Genomic DNA, 22,185 nt, shown 5'->3' with positions numbered 1-22,185 from the left:
AAAAAAAAAAAAAAAAAATATATATATATATATATATATATATATATGTACATATCAACATATTATGCATTTGTTACCATCCAATGTATTGCAACGTTGAAACTATACGTTGATGCTCATTGATATATTTTGACTGTAACGTAAAAAAATATAGTCTGTATTCTGCACAAGTCAAAACTTAGTTGAAGTGAATAGTTATGCTCAAGGCCTTGCTCTAGGTCTAGGACATCCATCTGCTTGCCCTTGCAGAGAAGCTGCTGATATTGCATGTGGGATAAACTTTGTCACGTATCCCTGTGTTGGACTTTCAACAAAGGACACGTTTCATTCATTTGCTTTTCCACATACATTTAATAAAGTTGCTCCAAGCTTAAACCTAAAAAATGAACTAGCAAAATGTGCAGAAACAATTCTGTGTGACATTTTATACAAATATATTCAAGTAAATTTGGCACAACAACACCATAAAAAAGACAAATAAATTAACAAGAAAATACAATTTGTACATTTGGTGTACAGTGAATTGGGAAATTTTGACTACGCAAGATCTAAAAGTCTAAAAGCAAATGTTCTTACATAAACTTAGGCTTAAAAGATGAGACAAAAACAGTATATTGTTTTGACATTGCACTATCATTTCAAAAAGACAAATATGAATACTGGAAACAATCTCCCACAGAAAAGCCTTCATTTGAAGGTCTTATGCATGTTTTCCACGACCACCCATAATCAGGTGTTAGAGAATAGAAGGATGTTGGCCTGTGCCTTTTTTTTTTTTGAACTATCAATCTGCTATGCAATAACCCATCATCTGCAGTCTCAAAAAGTGATGTGATCTACTGTTAAAAATCAATGAAACACTAGAGAATGCGATATCCACAGCATGTTATTAGAAGGGCTCCATTATTTCATCAAGTGTTTGAGCTGGTCCTGCAGGTTTTTGGAGTGTTCTACACTGTGAAAGACATTACAAGATGAAGAGTTAACAAATGTTTAGAGAAATTCACCAAAAAAAAAAAAAAAAAAATGCAACTATTTAAATAATTTGAATGACCTAAATATAATGACTTACTTCTTTTGAATGGCCTCTTGCCTGGATTTAAAAGATAAAGAAATATATCAGATTTCAGTTTTGTTTTATTTAGTCTAAACTATGAAATAACACAAATTAAAGTATGGGAATTATGTAGTGACCAAAAAAGGTTACAGTCAAGTCAAGTTTATTTATATAGCGCTTTATACAATACAAATTAAAAAAAGTTTCTTTGTAAAGGAACTCAAATAAAGGCACAATTTTTATTAATATACAAAATTAACTTACAAAAACAGAAAAACTTTAAGGTTACGAGGTATATGAGTGTTTCCTTTGACTAGTACTGTACAAGATGTTAATGTAGATAAATGCAGTATATATGTATACTTGTCTACTTACTGATACTGCAAGTGGGTTGTTATAATAGACATCTTCCGTAGACTCTGCAAGAATAAAGATACTTGGAGAAGTTACATCTGCTTTATTAAAGGTCCCATGACATGCTGCTTTTTGGATGCTTTTATATAGGCCTAAGTGGTCCCTAGTACTGTATCTGAAGTCTCTTTCCCGAAATTCAGCCTTGGTGCAGAATTTCAGCCACTACGAGCCAGTCCCACAATGAGCTTTCCTTAGGACGTGCCATTTCTGTGTCTGTAGCTTTAAATGCTAATGAGGAGGAGAGAGGCGGGACAACTGCCACGCTTCGCTCAAACCATGATGTCTCTCGAGGAAAAAAAAATATTGCGCTTGCCTTGCACGGTAGTAGCTCATTTTCTCATGGGCGGGCCAAATTCTCTGGGCGGGCAAAGCAGAGAAAGGGGAGGTAACCTTTCCCCGTATGACGACATAAAGGGAAGATTCCAGATTGGGCCATCTGAGCTTTCATTTTCTCAAAGGCAAAGCAGGATACCCAGGGCTCGGTTTACACCTATCGCCATTTCTAGCCACTGGGGGACCATAGGCAGGCTAGGGTAACTCATATTAATGTTAAAAAACCTCATAAAGTGAAATTTTCATGCCATGGGACCTTTAAACATTAAATAGCCAACTGTATCATATTCGATAAATGGAATTCTAAGGCCTCTAAATTATCAACATGATCAAAGCTACTGAAAAATCAGCTGTACACAATCTACTACATGCCTTCTGTCCTCTGACTGACAGTTCATGCTTTTTTAGCAAGTAAAATGCCTTTAAGTATAAGCAACTTAATCGGGTTACTTGATTATCAATACAATACACTATATTTAAAAATCATATTAAAATCTAAAAAGCATATCAATGCATTGCATTATTAGCACCCCACAGTAAAAACTAGAGCTTTGATCATAAAACTAAAGATTTGAATATCATCAAGAAATATTACTGGGAGATATAGTGACAACTATTATTTATATGCATTTGATGTAGTCTGTTATACTGTTATATCTTATAAATAAAGTGTTATAAAGAAAATAATTTTGCCTTTATATCACTTACATCTTCAGAATGCAGAATTGCATCTTCTTGAATTACCATATTTCTTGCTGCCTGACTGAGTAGCTGTAAAGTAGAAGAGACCACTGTTAATTTTATGAGATAACTGCATTCATCTTTATCTTAAAACCTAGTGAAACGCCTGTCTGTACACAGCATGTCTGGACAACATATGATGGCAAATATTTGGGCATATGAATCCCAGGATATACTAAGTTTTGAGGCTTGCATCCGGTGTGTATTACAATGCACAGCATAAATGAGTACGCCCCCTCTGATTAATTATTGTCACTTCTGCATGCTGCATCTTACTCTGTGAGATAAAGTGTCACTCTTTTCACAGCTTTTGCCGGCTCTGAGATACTTTCACAGTGTTTCTCCTGCTCTTTTTCTAGCAAAAACTCACTCATCACTAAATGAAATCTTAAAGTGAAGACCTGATTATTTCAGGGGCCTTTTCACAAGTCCATTGTTTTTTTTTAATCAATTTCCATCAATTTCTGTTTTACTTTGGCTATATTTTCACACTTAAAACAATAATTTGGTATTCCTCTTGTACCATTGTCCTCTTTTATGCTAAGAAATAAATCTCCTGACAGTTCTCTCTCTCAAGTGGTTTAATTGTTGGCAGCATTAAGTCTGAGTATGATTCAGTGGGCCATATAACACTTAATTATCAAGAAATTACTTACCTTTAACAGTTTTGGTTCAACATACTTACCTGTTGATCAATACTTTCCTTAACCTTACACCAGAATTATTATTTTTTTTTTAGTTTTATTTAGTAACTTTCAGGAGGGTGTACTCATTTTTGTAACACAACATCTGATCACTTTGATAAGAAAATTGTATTTTCTTGAATAATTGTAACATTCTTCTTTGGTAACTGATCAAGCAGACTTGCTGGAATATTATATCTCTACAAAACCATGACATGTCTTCTAAGCAAAGAGTAATTGCTGAAATTGTTAAGTTTCAGAGGGGGTGTAACGTTAGTCATTTATGCTGTGCACTGTACTATGAAGAGGAAACGTCTTATATATATATATATCAGTATAACGTTTCGTATATTTACTTCTTGGCTCCTGGATCCTTTCAACACTTGACGGGTTAGAGCGATCACATCTCCACTGCAAGAAGTGACTTTATCAGACAATAAACCTTTAACAGATTGACCGAAGCGAGGCTGCGTCTCGGAGGAAGCCATCACTGTTTACTACGGCACCAGGCGAGGGACAATTTCAAATATGAACGCGAATGACACAGACGAGAGGATGGGGAAGATGTTTAGTTAGGCTACTTAGATAACTTTATCTAATTTATCTTTATCTAACTTCATCTTTATCTTAGATAACTTATAACTTTAAGTAACTTAGTTACTTGGTAAAATACATTAACAAAGCACTTAAGTGAAGTCAAGTCATGTTAAGTCACAGTTTATTTTAGCACATTTCATATTCATTACATTTTTGTGTTATGTGCTTGCACAGTATCTTGTGTATCCTATTCTCAGTTTTATTCTTAACTGTTTTAATTCATTTTAAATATATATATATTTTTTACCTAATTTAAAATGTTTAATCTGCTTTTATTAATGTGATTATTTTTAATGATTATTGTATATGAAATGTACAATAAGCTTGCCTTGCCATATGAAATCTATTAAATATAAATAATTATTTAACATAAAAGCAATATATAGCATCAAAAGTAGCTTTTTTTGTACAATTATCCCATTTAAATCCTCTTATTGTAAGAAAAAAAAGATTATTTTTCTGTATGTTTAAAATACTATTAGTGACTACAAACCAACATTTGTTGTAGCCTACATTTTATTTTTTTATTTTATAGGCTACATTTTTTCTACGTTATAACAAACGTTATTATTTGATGTTTTATGCAATTATTTCTAGAAAAAACACAAAACAGGGGTTTAATGTGTGCAAAAAAAAATCCTATAGAAAATTGAACAGACTATGAACTTATTGTCTTAAAGACAATAAGGTTTAGTTCGACCTATTAATGATCATCATTTTCCAAAGGTTAAGCACCTCCTATATCTGATCATTTATCAAAAAAGGCTATTTTGTTTTTAAGACTTTCAAGCCTAATTTTGTATTCTATTTGTAGAAAGTGGCATTTTATCAATTGCACAGCATTACAGCATGCAGTTGTGATTGTTTCTGCAAGCACAAAAAGAAGTATAAATCTCAAAGTTAAGCTAAAAGTTGAAAAGAAATGGAAAATGTCCAAAAAAATAAAAGAAAAATGAAAAATAAGAAAGTAAAAAAATGGGCTGAGCTCAGACATGCACTTCCATGCATTTTTTGAATGTGGGGAACCAATCAACAGCCCCGATGACACTTAGATAGTTGAAGCTAAACTATTTCAGGGTCAAGGAGGTGGCATTGAAGAATTCACATAAAAATCTGCCGTCGCCTCGCCCATACAGGCAGTGCTGATTTGAAGAGCTGGTGACCACTTGGTTGAATGTAGTTGACCATGTCTGACCCACTCATCCTGCCATGGCTTCTCTGTTCATGCCTGTTCTCTGCAGTAACTCTAGCAGCGCTGTATCTCAAAAGGAAGATGAATGGATTTGTGCCAGGCGGCAGATCTCCTCCAAGCCTCCCATCACTCCCCATCATCGGGAGTCTCCTCAGCCTCGGAACTGACAGTCCTCCACACATCTTCTTTCAGCAGCTGCAGAAGAAATACGGAGATCTTTATTCCCTCATGATGGGCTCCCACAAAGTCCTGATTGTGAACAACCACCATCATGCAAAAGAGATCCTGATCAAAAAAGGAAAAATATTTGCAGGGAGGCCACGAACTGTAAGTAAACCGCATCACTTTCATCAGCAGCTGACTTTCACTCAAATATTTACTTTACTTTATATGTTTGTCTTTAAGGTTACAACAGACTTGTTAACTCGAGATGGGAAAGATATAGCATTTGCTGACTACAGTTCCACATGGAAGTTCCATCGGAAAATGGTGCATGGAGCTCTTTGCATGTTTGGTGAAGGTTCAGTTTCTATTGAGAAGATAAGTGAGTATCACTGCAGCCAACATGATATACAAATATATAAAGCAATGTAAATTATATAAAAAAAAATGCATAAAAAATGGAAAAATATACAAATCAGAGCCTGCTACCTAATTCTTACTTTCCACCTAAAGTCTGCAGGGAGGCCAGCTCTATGTGTGACATGTTGACTGAATCCCAGAACAGTGCTGTGGATCTGGCACCGGAGCTGACGCGTGCCGTCACAAACGTGGTGTGTGCCTTGTGTTTCAACTCCTCATACAAACGTGGAGATGCTGAGTTTGAGTCCATGCTCCAGTACAGTCAGGGAATCGTGGATACAGTCGCTAAGGACAGCTTGGTGGATATTTTCCCATGGCTGCAGGTAAGCTTCAGTGTGTGATAATGATGTGTCTTACACTGCAAGATTCTTAATTGTTTTGGAAAGAGGTCTCACCAGGGCTGTATTTAATTGATCAAAATGACAGTAAAAACAGTCAATTCAGAATTAAAAATAACTATCTTCTAAGTTCTGTTTTTAGAATGTAATTTATTTCTGTGATGCAAAGCTGAATTTTCAGCATAATTTTTTACTCCAGTCCAAAAATAATTTTAATATGCTGATGTGCTGCTCTAGAAACATTTCTTCTTATTATCAACGCTGAAAACAATACTATACTGCCTTATATTTTTGTGAAAACAGCGATAAATTTGTTAAGGATTCTTTGATGAGCAGAAAGTTCAAAAGAACCACATTGATTTGAAACAGAAATGTTTTATGACATTATAAATATCTTTACTGTCACTTTTGATCAATTGAATGCATCCTTGCTGCTGAATAAACGTATTGATTTCTTTCAAATTAATCTTACTTTTAAACGGTAATTCTTGGCTTTCCTAGCGGTTAGTTACCTAAGATAGCCTATAATAAAAATCATTTTTGTCTTATGCTTTGAATTCTAATAGCCTACATATGCATTTTTTCCTCCAAGATATTCCCAAACAAAGACCTCAAAATCCTAAAACAGTGTGTTTCAATCAGAGACAAACTGCTTCAAAAGAAATACGAGGAACACAAGGTAAACGTGCATCTTCACTATTACAAAAATACAAATGACAATTCTGAATATTCCCTGTTTGTAATCAACATGAGTTAATAAAAGCTGCGTGAACAATAAACAGTTTTAGATGGAGTGTAACATTTCAAACCAGAATATGTCAACATATGTATAAATTAGTGTAGACTAGACTCAACAAACAGCAGCTGTCGCCGCATATTCCAAAATGCACTCAAGTCGGTGCTTTATTATTTCTCCCTCAATAACCTGTGATTTGTCTCCCTCTACAGGTGGATTACAGCGATAACGTCCAGCGGGATCTATTGGATGCACTTCTGAGGGCCAAACGCAGCTCAGAGAATAACAACACCAGCACTCACGATGTTGGTTTAACTGAAGACCACGTGCTCATGACTGTGGGGGACATCTTCGGGGCAGGTGTGGAAACCACTACTACTGTACTCAAATGGTCAATAGCTTACCTTGTCCATAATCCACAGGTAAATAAACTGCTCACAACTGGCATTTCAGAATCAGTTCTTGCAACGAAACTTAGTAGATGTTCTTTACATTTGGCATTAGGTGCAGAGAAAGATTCAGGAGGAGCTGGACAATAAGACTGGAAAAGACAGACACCCTCAGCTCAGTGACAGAGGGAATTTGCCTCATCTTGAGGCCACTATAAGAGAAGTTCTGAGGATCCAACCTGTCTCCCCACTTCTCATCCCTCATGTGGCGCTCCAAGACTCCAGGTAAGGTTTAAAAAAAAAACAAAAAAAAAAACGAATATATTTTCCTTTATTTTGCAAGGATGCATTAAACTGTGAAATAAGACATTTGTTATACAAAACACTTCTGTTTCTACTTTTGACCAAATATTACTAAAAAAAAGGTATCACAGTTTCCACAAAAATATTAGGCAGCACAACTGTTTTCAACATTTATAAGAATAAATGTTTTTGAGCTGCAAATCACCATATTAGAATGATTTCTGAAAGATCATGTGATGCTGAAGACTTGAGTAATGGCTGCTGAAAATTCAGCTTTGCCATCATAGATATAAATTACATTTAAAGAAAATATTAAAACATAAAACTTATTTGAAATTGTAATGTTTTGCAATTTTATTTTTGCTGTATTTATCTTACTGACCTCAAACTGTTGAGTAGTAGCCTATACCATTACATTTGATTTATTATTTTAATTATTATTTGCTATTTGTTTTTGATGTCTAATGACCACTGTTTGAACATTTGAAAAATAAAAACTTTTAAACTTCCAAATTTTACTTTCAGGGTAGCAAAAATTTCACATTCATATAAAATACTGTCGTCGTGATGTCTTCTCTGCTCTCTTTGACAGTGTGGGAGAATACACTGTGCAGAAAGGAACCCGAGTCATTATTAACCTGTGGTCTTTACATCACGATGAGAAGGAATGGAAGAATCCTGAGCTGTTTGACCCAGGTGAGAATCTGCAGTGATATCAAACATTCATGTAATCTGTGAAGATTTCCAAATACAATGAATCCTTTAATCCGACAGGGCGATTTCTGAATGAGGAGGGTGATGGTTTGTGCTGCCCTTCGGCCAGCTATCTGCCCTTCGGCGCAGGGGTTCGAGTTTGTCTCGGCGAGGCCCTGGCAAAGATGGAACTCTTCCTCTTCCTGTCATGGATTTTGCAAAGGTTCACGCTAGAGATGCCCACTGGCCAGCCTCTGCCTGACCTCCAGGGCAAGTTTGGTGTGGTTCTTCAACCCAAGAAATTCAAAGTCATTGCTAAACTAAGAGCAGATTGGGAAAACTTCCCACTAATGCAGCACTGCTGAGTAAATGATGTGTCTTTTGTACTCTTGGGACATTTGTCATTTTTTATGAAGCCCGCTATCAAATATCACAAATCAGACATGAATATAATTCATATCTTGAGACAGTGTGACTCTATGATCAACAGTAATTGAGCAGAGTACAACAGTCAGGTTCTGGAGGTAAAAATCCCATTCATTTTCTCCATGGGGAATTGATTTTTAATTGAACTGTTAATCGATGGTATGTGCTTTTGTTGAAGTCATCAGTCCACATTATTTCAACTTATTTTTAATCATGGAATTCTTTATGACAAACTACATTACCCATAATTCTGCAAAGAAATGTCCACCAATCAGAAAATCAAAACAAGCAAAAAAGAACACTTTAGCACCTGCCCTCTCCTATGAAGCAGTGAATGATGTCAATCTCTCTGCATTCTCAAATACTTAAATTTGTAAATATACATGCATATTTTACAATAAATGTAAATATGTATTGCTTCTATATACGCATAATCATCTTTAAATCAAGTTATTTTCCCACCATTTTTTAGTAATGTCAATTTATTCTTTCCTTCAATAAAACTATTAAGTACAAAGTCTTGTACCTTTGTCTTTTTGTCCAATTTTAATTTCTTTTCTTTAGCAAAGACTTAAGAAATCCCTTTAGGAAAATTAATAAGAAAAAATACTTTGAGAACAAAGGTGGCTGAAAAAGGAAGACACTGCCATTTTGGATGCGTAACTGAACCACTCACAAAAATCCACTGGCTTTCAAAACATTCTTTGATACTCTTTCATTTGGTTGAGTCTTCTTATAAAATGCGGAAAATACAGTTTCATATATAAAAAGAAAGTGACTACGGATACAAAACTAAAACGTAGTACCAGGCTTGAATCAAAGCTTAAGAAAAAAAAGCAATTGGCTTGCAAAGCCTTCTTCACCTTCAAGCACGCACGCACGCACGCACGCACACACACACGCTGCTCAGTGTCAAAACAGTGCAATGACAAATTTTGAAGGGCAAAACAAATGAACATCTCATTCACAGTGAGCTACCCAACAGTGACTCAGATTTCCACTTTTAATCAATACCTTTGGTCTCAAACATCACAGGACGATAGAAAACAATGGAGACTAGAGCTACAGAAAGATCGTCATGAGCACCATTGCTGCGACAAGATGACTTGACTTCATAGCTTCAAGCTTCACTTAATCAGTCAAATAATTTTGATGCTATGATGCTATAACTGGTCCAAATCATTCAGAATGCTCAATATTAGGTTTAGCCAAACAATACTGCTACACAAATATTTCCGAAGGCACCGCGTCAATGTTGGAATCTACCTCCCAAACCGGTTTTTCCAGCTAACACACTGAACCTAATTTACCGGCCACATCACGTTTGAAAGAAAATTAGCCACCATTTACAAAGGAACACTCTGATCTGAAGATCAACAGGGCCGAAAAGCCATCTGTGCCCAAGCTAAGACTCCGTTATAGGATGCCTATAACTGCTAATCTAAACCAAAGGTCAAAGAAACACAGTGGCCTGAAGAACGGTCCACTTAAAGCATCCTACAATCACAACACACACACACACAGTGTAGGGAAGTGAAGTGTAGTGGAGCAGCTTTCAGTCTCACCGCCACAGAAAAACAAATCTCAATCTCATCATGAACCCGACTTAAGTGCTACACTAACATGACAGTAACCTTACCTGATCTGCTACAATAAAACGCACATTAAAAGCTTAATAAGGCCTGTACATAAGTTACTGTTAGTGGTGCAAGAGTTCCCTTAGTGTTAAGATACAAAAAAAAATTAAAAGCACTACGGGAGAATACAGAAATGAAATTAAGGCAAAAAACAAACATATTTCAATGATATGTTTCGATGGAAGGCTTATCAAGTGATCCTTTCAAACAAGACGTTGCCACTCAGCAAAATCTTCACTCATACTGGCCCTTATTTTATGCAGAAATTCTACGACAACACTCTTCTCTTTAAGGCATATGAAAACTACTTAAATCAACAAAGGCACCTAGTGTAAATGTACAAGCTGGGTTCAATCTTTATACAAAGGTATTTTCAGCCTTCATTTGAAGAGTCTTTGCATAATGAACTTCAAAATGTACTACTATATAGCATGTGAATATATTCAGTTTCTGCTTGTGGATCTATTCGGTTTATGCGAATAATCATGCAAAATATTGGATAAAGTCCGAGACCATGTTATACAATGATGAGACAAAATAAACAAAATGGCAACCATACCCTGCTGGGTAGGGAGCACATTCACTTATTGATACAAAAAAATATATATTTGAGATAATTACTTTCCTTCATTTTTCTGAATAGCATCATGCAGATACTCCAGATCAAACATTTTCAGAAAAAAAAGACAAGAAATAAAAACAAGAAACAACAACTGAACATTAAAGCTCTGAAGTATTAACAGACTGCTCTGTGGCCGTCTTTTCCATTTTTTTCGTGCACAATATAATCTTAAATTGATAATTCACCAAAAAATGAAAATTGTTATCAGTTACTCACCTTCATATCATTCCAAACGGACAAGACTTTTGATTTTCTTTGAAACAAAAATTAAGATGCTTTTAATCAAACCTGCAAAATTTCTGTACCTCCTTTGAAATTCCACCTAAATACTGATGCTTCAAAAAGTTAATAAAAAGATCATAAATGTAATGATGCGTAACAAGAAACGTCATTGGTTCTCGTGCATCATGTATGTCTCATCTTTTATTTACCATATTTGATGTGCTCTATGTATGTGCATATGGATTTATTTTACAATCTTGAACTTTTTAAAGCGTCCACTTTTAGTGGAATAGACCTTTTTTAAAATGGATCTTTCTTAAATTTTTTATTAAAAATATCCTTATTTGTGTTTTAAAGATGAACAAAAGTCTTGTGTATTTGGAATGCCATGAGAGTGACTACATAAAGACAGATCTTTCATTTTTGGGTGAACTGTCCCTTTAAGTATTTTAAAATGACATCAAAGATAAGAATTCAAGAGCAAAAGCCAGCACAAATCAATATCCCCTGACCTTGTGTGCCATCTTCATCTCAGTAGGAGGCAATAGCCCCCAAAAACCAACAAAAAGCCTCCAAATCTATAGGCATGTCACCCAGAGCTCGATAAGGCTATAAACTGAGGAGAATTTCCCCTGTGGCTTTGATCGTGACCTCTCTGTGAGGCAACAGACCTATTAACGTCTTTACTAGATTACCCTATTAATCCATAAAACCGTGAGGAGTCACACATTAACGCCCTTTTAAAACTCCCACACACACACACACACACACACACACACACTACACTCAAAGTGACATTGCTGACAGTACAAACTGATGTATCTCAAGAAAGTAAAGGGAGACAGCAGTCTAAAGTAAGTCTCTGCTGGAACCGGTTGTGCTCAACTCTGGGGGTCCGTGTTGTTGGCGTGATGCGGACCGTCCTGTTCGTTGATGGTGTGCAGATGGAGGCAGACTGGAGGTTGCTGATGCTCTCTTTGCTCTAGAGGCACATCTGAGGCAGCCAGGCCCTGTTCCTCATCCCCCGAACCACAAGGAGGGCTGCCGCCGCGGAGGTTGCAGCTATCACAGAAGTCCTGCTCCTCGAGCACCCCTCCATCCATGTGCCCTACAAGCTCTTTCATCTCCTCCTCTTCCTCTCCATCCCCGGGCCCCTGGTTGCAAACGCATACCTCAATCCCAGAATCGCCTGTGAAGCGCCGGTGGCGTCCTGGAGTCTTGTCTTTGTTGTCGGGAGAACAGTCTTCTACGGGTTCAGTCAGATCCTCGCCCGAGCTGCCCTGTTTGACGGGGCTGTGTGAGGTAGCGCACGCCACCTGCTGGGGCTGCCCGTCCTCTCCTCGGCTGAGGTACTGTGGTTTGTGGGTGTCTCTGACAGGGCGATGTGCAGTGGGAGTATGTGGCTGCTCTACACAGGGTCCCAGAGAACAGTTCTCAGATGCAGACGGGACGACGGGGCTGGACTGCAGTGGAGGGCAGAGCTCATCTGGTTGTTCAGAGCATAGGGGGTCAATGCTGGTGGACTGGCCTGGCTGAGAGGCACTGTATGGAGGCGGGGGCGTCGGAGGTCTGTTCTCAACTTCCTCGTATGCCGGTAAGAGGTAGCCAGACAGAAACCCTGGAGAAGAGGACGAAGAAATGCATTTATTGACCGACCGTGACTAAAGCATGCATTTCTTCTAAGGGGCAATGAACAGATCCAAGTAGTAGCTCTTCCAAGCTGTTAATAACTTGATTAAGATATTATTGTTAGCTATTTACAGACAGTTATCACTGATCTGCATACTTACATTTTATCCAACTTGTACTGCTTTGTTGGGCATTCTATAATAACTCATAAATGTACCCAATCTATCTCTGTTTACTATTCCACTTACACTATTGTACATTTTAAAATATATTTCATTGTACACTCTTAGAAAACGGTTATAGAACCTTTTTTATAAGAGTATACATTGCACATAACTATAACCAGAGATGCAAACAGGTAAGGGGGAAAAAGGTGAGAACATTGCGCGGATTGGGGGCATGCTCCACATGGAATTTCTTTTAAAGATATTTGCTTTACATGCTCATTTGTAGTAACTTTAAGGTATTTAAAAAAATATTTTTATTACCTTATATGTCCAAAACTGTAATTTTTCACAAAATTAAAATTAACATCTTGTTGCAACATTATACAAAAATCAAGATTTAATATATTTGGTCAAAATCCTATGTTATAAAAGATGAAGTGCTATGCAGGCTATTTAAGACAATATTGGCTGATTAGACGGCAATGCAGACCAAAAATGCAAAATGCTTGCCCTCTCTCTCTTCAACGTTCCCACATCTCAGACCTAAAATATATAACATATTACCCTTTTTAGACACAGTTTCTGAAGTAAAGAGTAAAGTAAATACTATACAACCAGGGGCCAGTTGCATAAACTTAGCCACCATATTACTAGTTTGACAAACTAGCAGTTGCCAAGGGGTAATCAGTCTTACTTTTCCAATACAAATAAGACCAATCTACCTTTTCATAACTGAATTAAAAAGTTATGACCAGTCTTGAAGAAAAAAAAAATAGATGGCTAACTTTTTAAGACTAGTCTAAACAAGTTTATGCAACCAGCCCCAGTTCTTTATTTACCCCTGTAAGATCACAAGTACTCTTGTAAGACCCCTCCCCCCTCATAAAAACACTTTCTCATTGGATCTAAGCAAATCTCATAGGTGACCTATTTTGATCTCTAAAAAGTGAGAAAGGTGAGGAGTTTGCATCTATGTATAACCCCAATCATCCTATTTCTTCACCTGTACATTAGCGTCTGATCCAATCTCTGTGGCCAAAACTAAATTGCACCTTGGGAGATAAATTCATATTGTATTGTATTGATTAGAGGTAGAATGACAGGGGAATGAATCGGGTACTGACTGAAATAGAAGGGTAGAGAGGTGTAATTATGGGCTTCTCTATAAGCGATGAGGTTGATCTCATGCTGCCGCTGCTGTTGTTGCAGTCTGTGTTTGGCTCGACGGTGGTGGCACAAACAGCAGCAGCCCAGAATGATGATGAGAGTCAGGACCAACCAAAACCCTGATGAAAGAGCACACACATAACACAGTACTGTTAATGAGTGAAGAGAACATCATGTCCGAACCAGGCACAACACACCATAAATCACAACTCTTCCATGTTAATCTGAGTCGTTGTCACCAGTGTTGTCTGACAAGAAGACGTTTTGTTAGTTGCTTGGTTTCTATTTTCATTGCATCACACATTACACCAAATACACAAAATAATGTTCTTTTTAGCAGCATCATATGACCCCTTTAAAGCTCTACCCACAGTCAAATTTCATTAGTCTAACATTTTGATTGGATGCACACTGTGTACACGCTATTATTTAAAAGTTTGCAGTTGGTATGATTTTTAAAATGTTTTTGAAAAAAGTCTCTTATGCTCATGATGACTGCATTTATTTGATAAAAAATACAGTAAAAAGAGCAATATAGTGAAACAGTATTACAATTTACAATAACTTTCATATTTTAATATTTTAAAGTGCAATATATTCCTGTGGTGGCAAAGCTGAATTTTCATCATCCCTTACTCCAGTCTTCACTGTCACATGATCCTTCAGAAATCATTCTCATATGCTGATTTGGTGTTCAAGAAACAAATTTTTTTATACATTGATGCATTTTTTTATACAGTGATACTTTTTTTCAGGATTCTCTGAAGGATAGAAAGTAAAAACAAAAAAGGGTTTATTTGAAATAGAAATCTTTTGTAGCATTTTAAATTGTCACTTTTGATCAATTTTAAGCATCTGTGCTTAAAGTATTAATTTCTTCACAAAAACAAAAAAATCTATAAAATATTTTCATATTGGTACAGAAATGTCTTCTCCCAAAACAACCTAACAATCTGGCACCAGATCACAAGAGAAGAATGTGCTGGACATTAGGGTGTGACGCTCATCAGCTAACGGTAAGAGTCGTGTGGGTCAATGTCATGTATGTGAAACTTAGCTCCAAATAAAGCAGAGACCTTTCCTGGCAGACAGGGGGTCCACTTTTCCTAATAGAGAAATTTAAGGCAGCTGTTTACAGGGGCTGGTCTGATCCGGTTACACTGGATTTGTGTCTGTCCGGGTCGCATGTATTTGGCACGTTGTACAAAACCCAAAGTGCAGCTCCTTGACTCAGCAGACGATGTGCTGTAATTACCGTGGAGATGAGGTTAGTCCTCAGTTATTAAAATAGATGGTACACCAGAGGGAGAGGGATAATTTGATAACACAGAAAAGGAACACTGCCAACGGGCGTGAACAGGGCAGAACAACAACTAGATCAGGGCCAGCCAATGACATAAAAGTTAGAAGCAACACACACATATCATACCCATAATTAAAACCTATGAAAGATGTTTAAAAAAAGGACAAAAAAACATAATATCCGTTTGTACTGTGAGGTCACTTACATTTGTGCTTGAAATTATAGCAGATCTAGTTCCAGTAAGCTGTGTGATTGAACACCTAAATCCCATTACTATTTACGGAAACAAATCAATTACAGTGTCAAACATGAGCCATGACTTGGGATGTCTTTTCCCAAGGCATGCCGCCTCCTGTCCAACCCATAGCTGGCATCAGAAGCTTGGGCTGCTTACTGCAAACAACTTGAAAACAAAAGCAAGTGGCACGTTACACCCCTAAATGCTATTACAACTGTATTTAAATGCTGAATCATTTCAAAGTTGAATGTAATCTAATTTTTATAAAATCTAGACAGGCTGCCTTTTCTATCAGAGTTTACAGTGTCCTGGAATTGGGACGACTGTAATTTACACAACCAATATGCACTTGAAGGGACTACACACATATCCAAAGCAACTGGAGGATGTTTCAGACACTATAGAGAACATATACACCATGGACTGACCTCATCTTACAGCATGTGTAGGCAGGAAGGACTTAGATACTTACACCACACCTCGTAGTAATAGCTGCAACACTGAGATTCCCCACAGCAGTGGCCCGAATCACAGAAGTAGCTCTGGTTGTTCACTCCTACACAAAGCAGCCGGGTCTGCAAAACCAAACAGAAAATATAAGCATATTATCAGCACAGATCCCAGAACAGCTCTGTGCACCAAAGGCTTTTTTATGGTGATAAACTAAAATGAAATTACATTTCAGTGCAATATATAGCCAAACGAACAAGTACAGTAATATATAAAGTAAATAAATCACTACAAACACAGTGATACTGTGATACATACAGGTGATAATAAACAGCACATTAATACAGTTGACAGGCAGATCGCTATGCAAATCTTTGAGTGAGCAGACTGTATTATACTTGCATATAGTTACATTTGCTAATTAAATTAATATATAATAATGCTGATTCCTCTGCTCTCGTTTTACCTGTCTAAACCCCAGGAGAAAAGGCATGATAGGCGTCTGATAGGAAAATCAACACAGCAGAGACACAGAGTTTTGTTACACAGGGCTGCAAAGACCAAGGGAGAGACAGAAGAGGAAGGTCGGGCTCGGGCCACCCACCGCCCACACATGGTACAGTGCGACATGAACTGCCCTCTTTATTAGCCGGAGGGGCTTGATTTAAACGCACACATACACAGCCTCCCTCATGGCATTTCAGACTCAGCGAGGGCTGCCAGGGAATGCAAGTAAACAGGATGAACAGACAAGCGGTCTGTGCTTCTCTCACATACACGCAGACATCGATGACAACTGCTGGCCTGACAGTTGTCTCGAGTGGTGTGCTAGATACAAAGGATAGCCAAACTGAAATCTTGCCTGTTGAACAATAGTCTTAAATTGACAGTAAAATGCACTCACTTTTGACCAATTTGAGATGATGATCAGTGATAACAAGCAGTGGAAAGCAAGTTTGAGTGTTCAGTGCTGCAAACCTGTGCAGGGTTGGACGTAGTGCAAAAAAATTTTAGACAGAATGGCAACTGGCAGCAAACAGCTGAGTTAAAGGTTAATTAGTTAATTATTACACATTCCTGGTCTTATAAATTGGAACATCCAGAAGACAAAAATACCATTCAAATACATTTTTAGTGATAATTTATGAAGCATTCAAGACGAACCAACCAGGAGCTCCAATGTTGTTAAGTGATGTTATATTAGACACTGTTATCCAATTTACGTCTACTAAAGATATACATTATCAGTTAATGCATTTCCTGTGAATTGAATCCGTAACCACATCTGCTGTTTATAGAAAAGCATAATTCACCCCAAAATGAAATTTCTATTATCATTTATTCCCCCTCATGTCGTTACAAAGCTCTATGACTTTTTATTCCTCTGCTGAACATAGAACATTTTTTGCAAAATTTTGGCAACAAAACAGTTTTGGTGACAACTGACTTCAATTGTGTGGATAAAAAACACTGAGAAATTTCTCAAGAGATCTTCTGTTAAATTTTACAGAAGAAAGAATGACATTTTCATTTTTTGGTGAACTATCCCGTTAAGTACACAATGTTTTGCCTTTGTCTGTTATCTCCTAATTAATAGTTCAATACCTTTTTTTAAAATGGAAAAGGATGATTGTTGTGCTCAAAGAAAAACAAAAAGGTTATATAATCTTTAAATAAAAAATAAAATGTGCAAAATGCCTGAGTAAATTTATTTAGTTGAATTTACATTGGAAGTTGATATGTACACTACTGTTCAAAAGTTTGGGCCCAGTGAGTTTTTTTTTTTCTTTTTGAAAATAATATTCAGCATGGACACATTAAATTGATCAAATGTGACAGGAAAAACATTCAGAAAATGACAAAAGATTTCTATTTCAAATAAATGCAGTTCCTTTGAACTTTCCATTCATCCTGAAAAAAACAACAACAACATAAAAATCATACAGACTTCTCAACTTTTGAACAGAAGTGTGTCATTTAAAAAGGTTGTGATATAGAGCTTCTCATTATCCGGTCCTAATTCTTCTCTCATCAAAAGTCCTGTTTGACTTCAGAAATGTGACTATTGAAGTAAAAGCTGTGAACGCCATTTCATAGGCACAAAGCATGTGGTTTTTGTAATGTTAGCAGATCGAAGATCAGCTTATCTTTTAGGCACCTACATTCCCTCAGAGATAACACCTGTGGAGAGCAAACAGCTCACTCCCTGCTTTTTTCATTCCCTGACCTTGATCTACCACCTGTCACAACAGAGAGAAGAGCATCTTCTTCATACACGCCTATCACAGTCAAGGCCAGAATAAAAGCACAGTCAAAACAGCCTTAGCCCGTCATCATTGAAATCTTTTAAATATGTGCTTTTTCTAGACAGCCAACATTAAAGTGTCAATCACAGTCAACTGTACAATTCAAACTGTCATTAAACAATTAGATTGCAGAATGATCACAACCTTAATACCAATAAAACCTTGCGCTGGTTGAAATATCCTATTGTACATCCTTACTTCAGTGGCAGCAGTAATAATAGATGCTTTTTTAATTATTTATTTACCCATCAGAAAGGATAACATTAGGGCCGAGACAAAGCTTTATGAATCACTCATTTGGCTGTGTATTTACATGGAATCTCAGCAAGACTGAAATGGAACAGACTTTCCTAGAATTGTATTCTGTTTACAGATTAACATTGCTGAACGTTTTTGAATTAGTCTAAATAGGAACCTAAATGTAGGGAATCAGGGTGTGAATTGCTGACTTTAACAAAGACTTAAAAATTCATACAAGGATATTGAATCACTTACTCAAAAGCAGCCAAAGTCACCACCGACCGACTACTGAAATACCTTTCTTTCAGTCCTTTCTTTGGCAACCAGCAGTTTAATGTTAGGCAAATCAAATATTGCAGTCAACATATCAGGTCCCACATTATTATTATTATTATTATTATTATTATTAGGTGTCTTTAACTACTTGGCTAAAAAAAAAAAGGTTAAATATATCTTATTGTGTTTTCAGAACTTACTGTGTTCTTGCTGCAAAACACTTTGTGGCTATTGAGGTGGGATACAGGTAAGGTTAGGGAAAGGTTTCATGTAAGTAAAATGTACGTTTCATATAAGTATAGTGTAAAAACACGTATGAAATGATTAATTTAAATGCTGGTCTATTGTAGGTAAAGTGGGTCGACTTTATACATATATCTAGATTTAATTGATTTACAATTAAAAGTAATGATGCCTAATGACGTGACACTGTTATAGTCCATATATCATAGATCAGTGAATGTATATTCCTGTACATTTATTTACTTTAAAAGCCATATAATGAACATAGCTAAAACTGTTCAGATCAGCCCTCTAGGTTGTTGTCATCCGAGTTTACTAAAACGGATTATTTATTTTTTTTTAAAGCGGACGAATTAGTTCACTTACGAACTTTGTAAAATATGTTTGTGGCATGTCAGACTTAAAAATCTAAGTAAGCTTTGTTGTCAGTGCTGTGAACACAAACATACAGTCTGTGCTTCAAAACCTAACGAACTGACTACGTAGACAACATTTTGAGTACTATGAGCACAACATTTAAATGCACCTAAGGTGCCTCAAAATGCTGTCTAAGTAGGCAACTCACTAGGTTTTGAGACGAAGCCACAATCTACCGGCTAGGCTAATGATGCTAACAGGGTTTTACCTCGGTCAGCGCTGCCTCCACTGTCACCGAACCGATCGGTCCAATAACCGCGTTACTTACAAACAACCCCATTCCCTGTTTTATATATCCAACCCCCCACATTCCGTCCTTTCCCGTGGCTTTCGACACATCTGCGACACGGTAGGACATTCAGCTAGCCTGCGAGCTAGCTTCAGTTACGTCTCTTTCTTCTTTCTTTCAACTCTCTCACAAACTCCGAAAGTCTCCACAAGCCCAGCCCAGCCCAGCCACCTGCTGCTATTGGTCCGTTCAAGCGAACACTTCCTGGTTTGACAACTAAACGGAGCGACGATTGGATGATTTATCTGTCGTTTAAACACAACTAAAGCGACGGCAGGGCGTGACTTTGTTGTCTTTACCAGCTGAGACCAAGAAATCAGCTGACATTGAATTTAAAGGGGCAGGAAATGACATATTTCCCATATGCAAAAAAGAAAGCGAGCAAAAGCAAGAAAGAAAGCGATAGATAGGCTAGATATAATCGCACGGGCGGACAGTGAGTGAGGGAGTATTACTATTATTAATTATACAAGTATATGATAAGTACACTGACTGAAAATCTTTTCCTGCATGATACAATACAGTAATGCAAGTAGATAATATAAGTAGTTATATAAGTAAATATAACTAACGTAATTTGCCATGATGAGAAATATTGCAAGTATCTGCCAAATACTGTACTTTTACAGCATTTAATGACATTCCTTATGTCACAAATCATATTTCCCATGTCTGTGTTTTAAAGTATTTAAATAAATAAATATTTTAGAGTATTTAAACTGTGATATGATGGTGGCTTTAAATACTCAGTAATAACATAACCTAAGAAATACGGTGGATTGCGAAATTTTCTAATGTTTGGAATACATAAATATAGAATATTAAGAATACCAGACAAGATATAGGCTTAATTGGACAATTTATCAATTAACTATTATTTGCTGGATTCAGTTACCAAGGTTCTTAGGTATCTCAAGGATCTAATGTATAAAGTCAACTGCTAAATAACTACTGCGATTATTTTTTGTTAAAAATAGTTAAAAATGGAACATTTATGAATGAACCTTTTTCACTATCGCACCAACAGATGCCAGTCCACACACACAGGGGATCCATTTATAGTGCCTTTCAAAAAAAAAAACGCCCAGATGGAAGTATTTTATTAGACAGGCTGTAGTGAAAACATTGGATTCGGACAGGCCTTGATGGCTTTCTAACCGTGAAGGCAGCATAGCTCAGGATTCAGACACAGCCTGGGTGTACGCTGTCATCGAGAAAGTGACAACCACTGATCCCTAGATAATCAGTGTAATCTCTCAAGTAAACTTGTTTGTTTTGTGGTAAATGTTATTTTGACAGCCATAGCTAAGGGCTCTTACTCGCTTTATTCTTGAGACATATCTTTCCGACTTGGGACCGCGGCTTCTTAGGTGAGACCCTTTGAACCAAGCCAAGTTAAAAGGAACAAAAGCAAACAAATCACATTGTTCTTTCAGGAATTTTTCTTGTTCACTGCCTTTAATTTCTCTCTTTTTTAGGCACTTCTCTCATTCAGAACAGTGAAGTCAATGGATCCTTACATCCCAGCTTGACAAGTTAGGAGGATACAAGCTAATCCCCTTAATCTGTCTATTCTCCCGTGCAGTGCCAAAGGAGGAGAGGTACCCAGCACAAGTAATCCTGTAGAAAAAACAATAGGATTAGACCCCAGCTCTTGGAGTGACAATCAGATATCTACTGACTGATTTGCAAAATAGGGTCGAGTTTCTTCAAATGAGCTTTTTTTCCCTCCTCTAGGGAAAAGGTGCCTTTCATTAACTGCTGGTGGGATTCCTTTAGGACAGATGCTGGAGGTCCGCATGAAAGGCATGTATTCTTCGCTTCCAGCACACAGGTCCTGGGCTTCTCCCACAGCAGAGGCTGAGAGGTGGGGACGCACCATTGGCCTGGGCGACCGCTCCACCCCTTTACCCTCTGTCAACCCTTTTATAATTCAAACTCTAATGCTTTTAAAAAGTGTTTGACAGATCAGACGGATCAGATTCCTCTGCTTACTGAGTATACATGTAGCAGATCAACAAGGCTAAATGACGGGGATAGTGTGAGATATGATGCCTGTTCTTTTCATTTGTATGCAGCCATGCAACGTGTTTTTTTTTTCTGTAACATTTAATGAGATGAATGTCTTTTGGACAGTTGCTACTCTTTGATACACTTTTACAGTGGATACATATAAACCTATAGAAAATCAATGTTTTACAGACAGATATATACTACCATCTCCGCAGAAAAATGTATCTACATATATAATTTAATTAAAAATAAATGAAATAATAATAACATATAACAATTTATAATATAAAAGGTGTGTGTGTGTGTATGTATATATATATGTATATATTATATATAATTAAGAATAATTCTAGTATTTGATGTTTAATTTCTATATATTTATATATTACATTTACATTTAGCAGACACTTTTATCCAAAGCGACTTACAAATGAGGACAATAGAAGCAATCAAAATCAACAAAAGAGCACTGATATGCAACT

At 36.8% G+C, this 22,185-nt stretch overlaps 3 protein-coding genes across 5 annotated transcripts; 1 reads left to right on the top strand and 2 right to left on the bottom strand.

The window, feature by feature from the left end:
- Positions 1-779: 779 nt before the first annotated feature.
- Positions 780-3,765, bottom strand: borcs7 (BLOC-1 related complex subunit 7). Its single transcript, XM_016495101.1, has 5 exons — positions 3,585-3,765; positions 2,513-2,575; positions 1,433-1,476; positions 1,073-1,093; positions 780-955 (listed from the first exon to the last, which is right to left on the bottom strand). The coding sequence occupies exons 1-5, from the start codon at positions 3,714-3,716 to the stop codon at positions 904-906; spliced, it is 312 nt and encodes a 103-aa protein (XP_016350587.1). The 5' UTR covers positions 3,717-3,765; the 3' UTR covers positions 780-903.
- Positions 3,766-4,976: 1,211 nt separating this feature from the next.
- Positions 4,977-8,941, top strand: cyp17a1 (cytochrome P450, family 17, subfamily A, polypeptide 1). Its single transcript, XM_016494995.1, has 8 exons — positions 4,977-5,344; positions 5,423-5,561; positions 5,693-5,922; positions 6,530-6,616; positions 6,886-7,095; positions 7,178-7,347; positions 7,958-8,061; positions 8,140-8,941. The coding sequence occupies exons 1-8, from the start codon at positions 5,012-5,014 to the stop codon at positions 8,421-8,423; spliced, it is 1,557 nt and encodes a 518-aa protein (XP_016350481.1). The 5' UTR covers positions 4,977-5,011; the 3' UTR covers positions 8,424-8,941.
- Positions 8,942-9,170: 229 nt separating this feature from the next.
- On the bottom strand, positions 9,171-19,843 carry LOC107694985 (WW domain binding protein 1-like). 3 transcript variants are annotated; one of them, XR_001634954.1, is made up of 5 exons: positions 19,610-19,843; positions 15,942-16,044; positions 13,886-14,047; positions 9,992-12,583; positions 9,171-9,386 (listed from the first exon to the last, which is right to left on the bottom strand). XR_001634954.1 is itself a non-coding variant. In XM_016494775.1 (4 exons), exons 1-4 carry the CDS (start codon positions 19,757-19,759, stop codon positions 11,847-11,849), a joined length of 1,152 nt encoding a protein of 383 aa, XP_016350261.1. In that variant the 5' UTR covers positions 19,760-19,843; the 3' UTR covers positions 9,171-11,846. The 3 variants fall into 3 exon arrangements, 2 of the variants coding, with proteins under 2 accessions (XP_016350261.1, XP_016350379.1); XM_016494775.1 differs by having other exon boundaries at positions 9,171-12,583; XM_016494893.1 differs by lacking the exon at positions 19,610-19,843 and adding an exon at positions 16,386-16,568 and having other exon boundaries at positions 9,171-12,583.
- Positions 19,844-22,185: the final 2,342 nt, after the last annotated feature.

This window comes from Sinocyclocheilus anshuiensis, unplaced genomic scaffold (assembly GCF_001515605.1).
Source record: "Sinocyclocheilus anshuiensis isolate Anshui unplaced genomic scaffold, SAMN03320099.WGS_v1.1 scaffold193, whole genome shotgun sequence".
NCBI lineage: Eukaryota > Metazoa > Chordata > Actinopteri > Cypriniformes > Cyprinidae > Sinocyclocheilus > Sinocyclocheilus anshuiensis.
This window is presented reverse-complemented; position numbering and strand designations above follow the sequence as displayed.

What these genes read in the sequence shown, in the direction of transcription:
- LOC107694985 (XM_016494775.1), bottom strand. Translation starts at nt 19,759, where the DNA reads ATGTCCTACCGTGTCGCAGATGTGTCGAAAGCCACGGGAAAGGACGGA. An exon ending in TGGAGGCAGCGCTGACCGAG is followed by an intron (nt 16,045 to 19,609) that starts GTAAAACCCTGT and finishes TTGGTTTTGCAG; the next exon opens with ACCCGGCTGCTTTGTGTAGG. An exon ending in CTATTACTACGAGGTGTGGT is followed by an intron (nt 14,048 to 15,941) that starts GTAAGTATCTAA and finishes CTCTTTCATCAG; the next exon opens with GGTTTTGGTTGGTCCTGACT.
- borcs7 (XM_016495101.1), bottom strand. Translation starts at nt 3,716, where the DNA reads ATGGCTTCCTCCGAGACGCAGCCTCGCTTCGGTCAATCTGTTAAAGGT. An exon ending in AAGGATCCAGGAGCCAAGAA is followed by an intron (nt 2,576 to 3,584) that starts GTAAATATACGA and finishes TCTACTTTACAG; the next exon opens with CTACTCAGTCAGGCAGCAAG. An exon ending in ACAACCCACTTGCAGTATCA is followed by an intron (nt 1,094 to 1,432) that starts GTAAGTAGACAA and finishes TTTTAAATCCAG; the next exon opens with GCAAGAGGCCATTCAAAAGA.
- cyp17a1 (XM_016494995.1), top strand. Translation starts at nt 5,012, where the DNA reads ATGTCTGACCCACTCATCCTGCCATGGCTTCTCTGTTCATGCCTGTTC. An exon ending in ATATTTTCCCATGGCTGCAG is followed by an intron (nt 5,923 to 6,529) that starts GTAAGCTTCAGT and finishes TTTTCCTCCAAG; the next exon opens with ATATTCCCAAACAAAGACCT. An exon ending in ACCTTGTCCATAATCCACAG is followed by an intron (nt 7,096 to 7,177) that starts GTAAATAAACTG and finishes ATTTGGCATTAG; the next exon opens with GTGCAGAGAAAGATTCAGGA.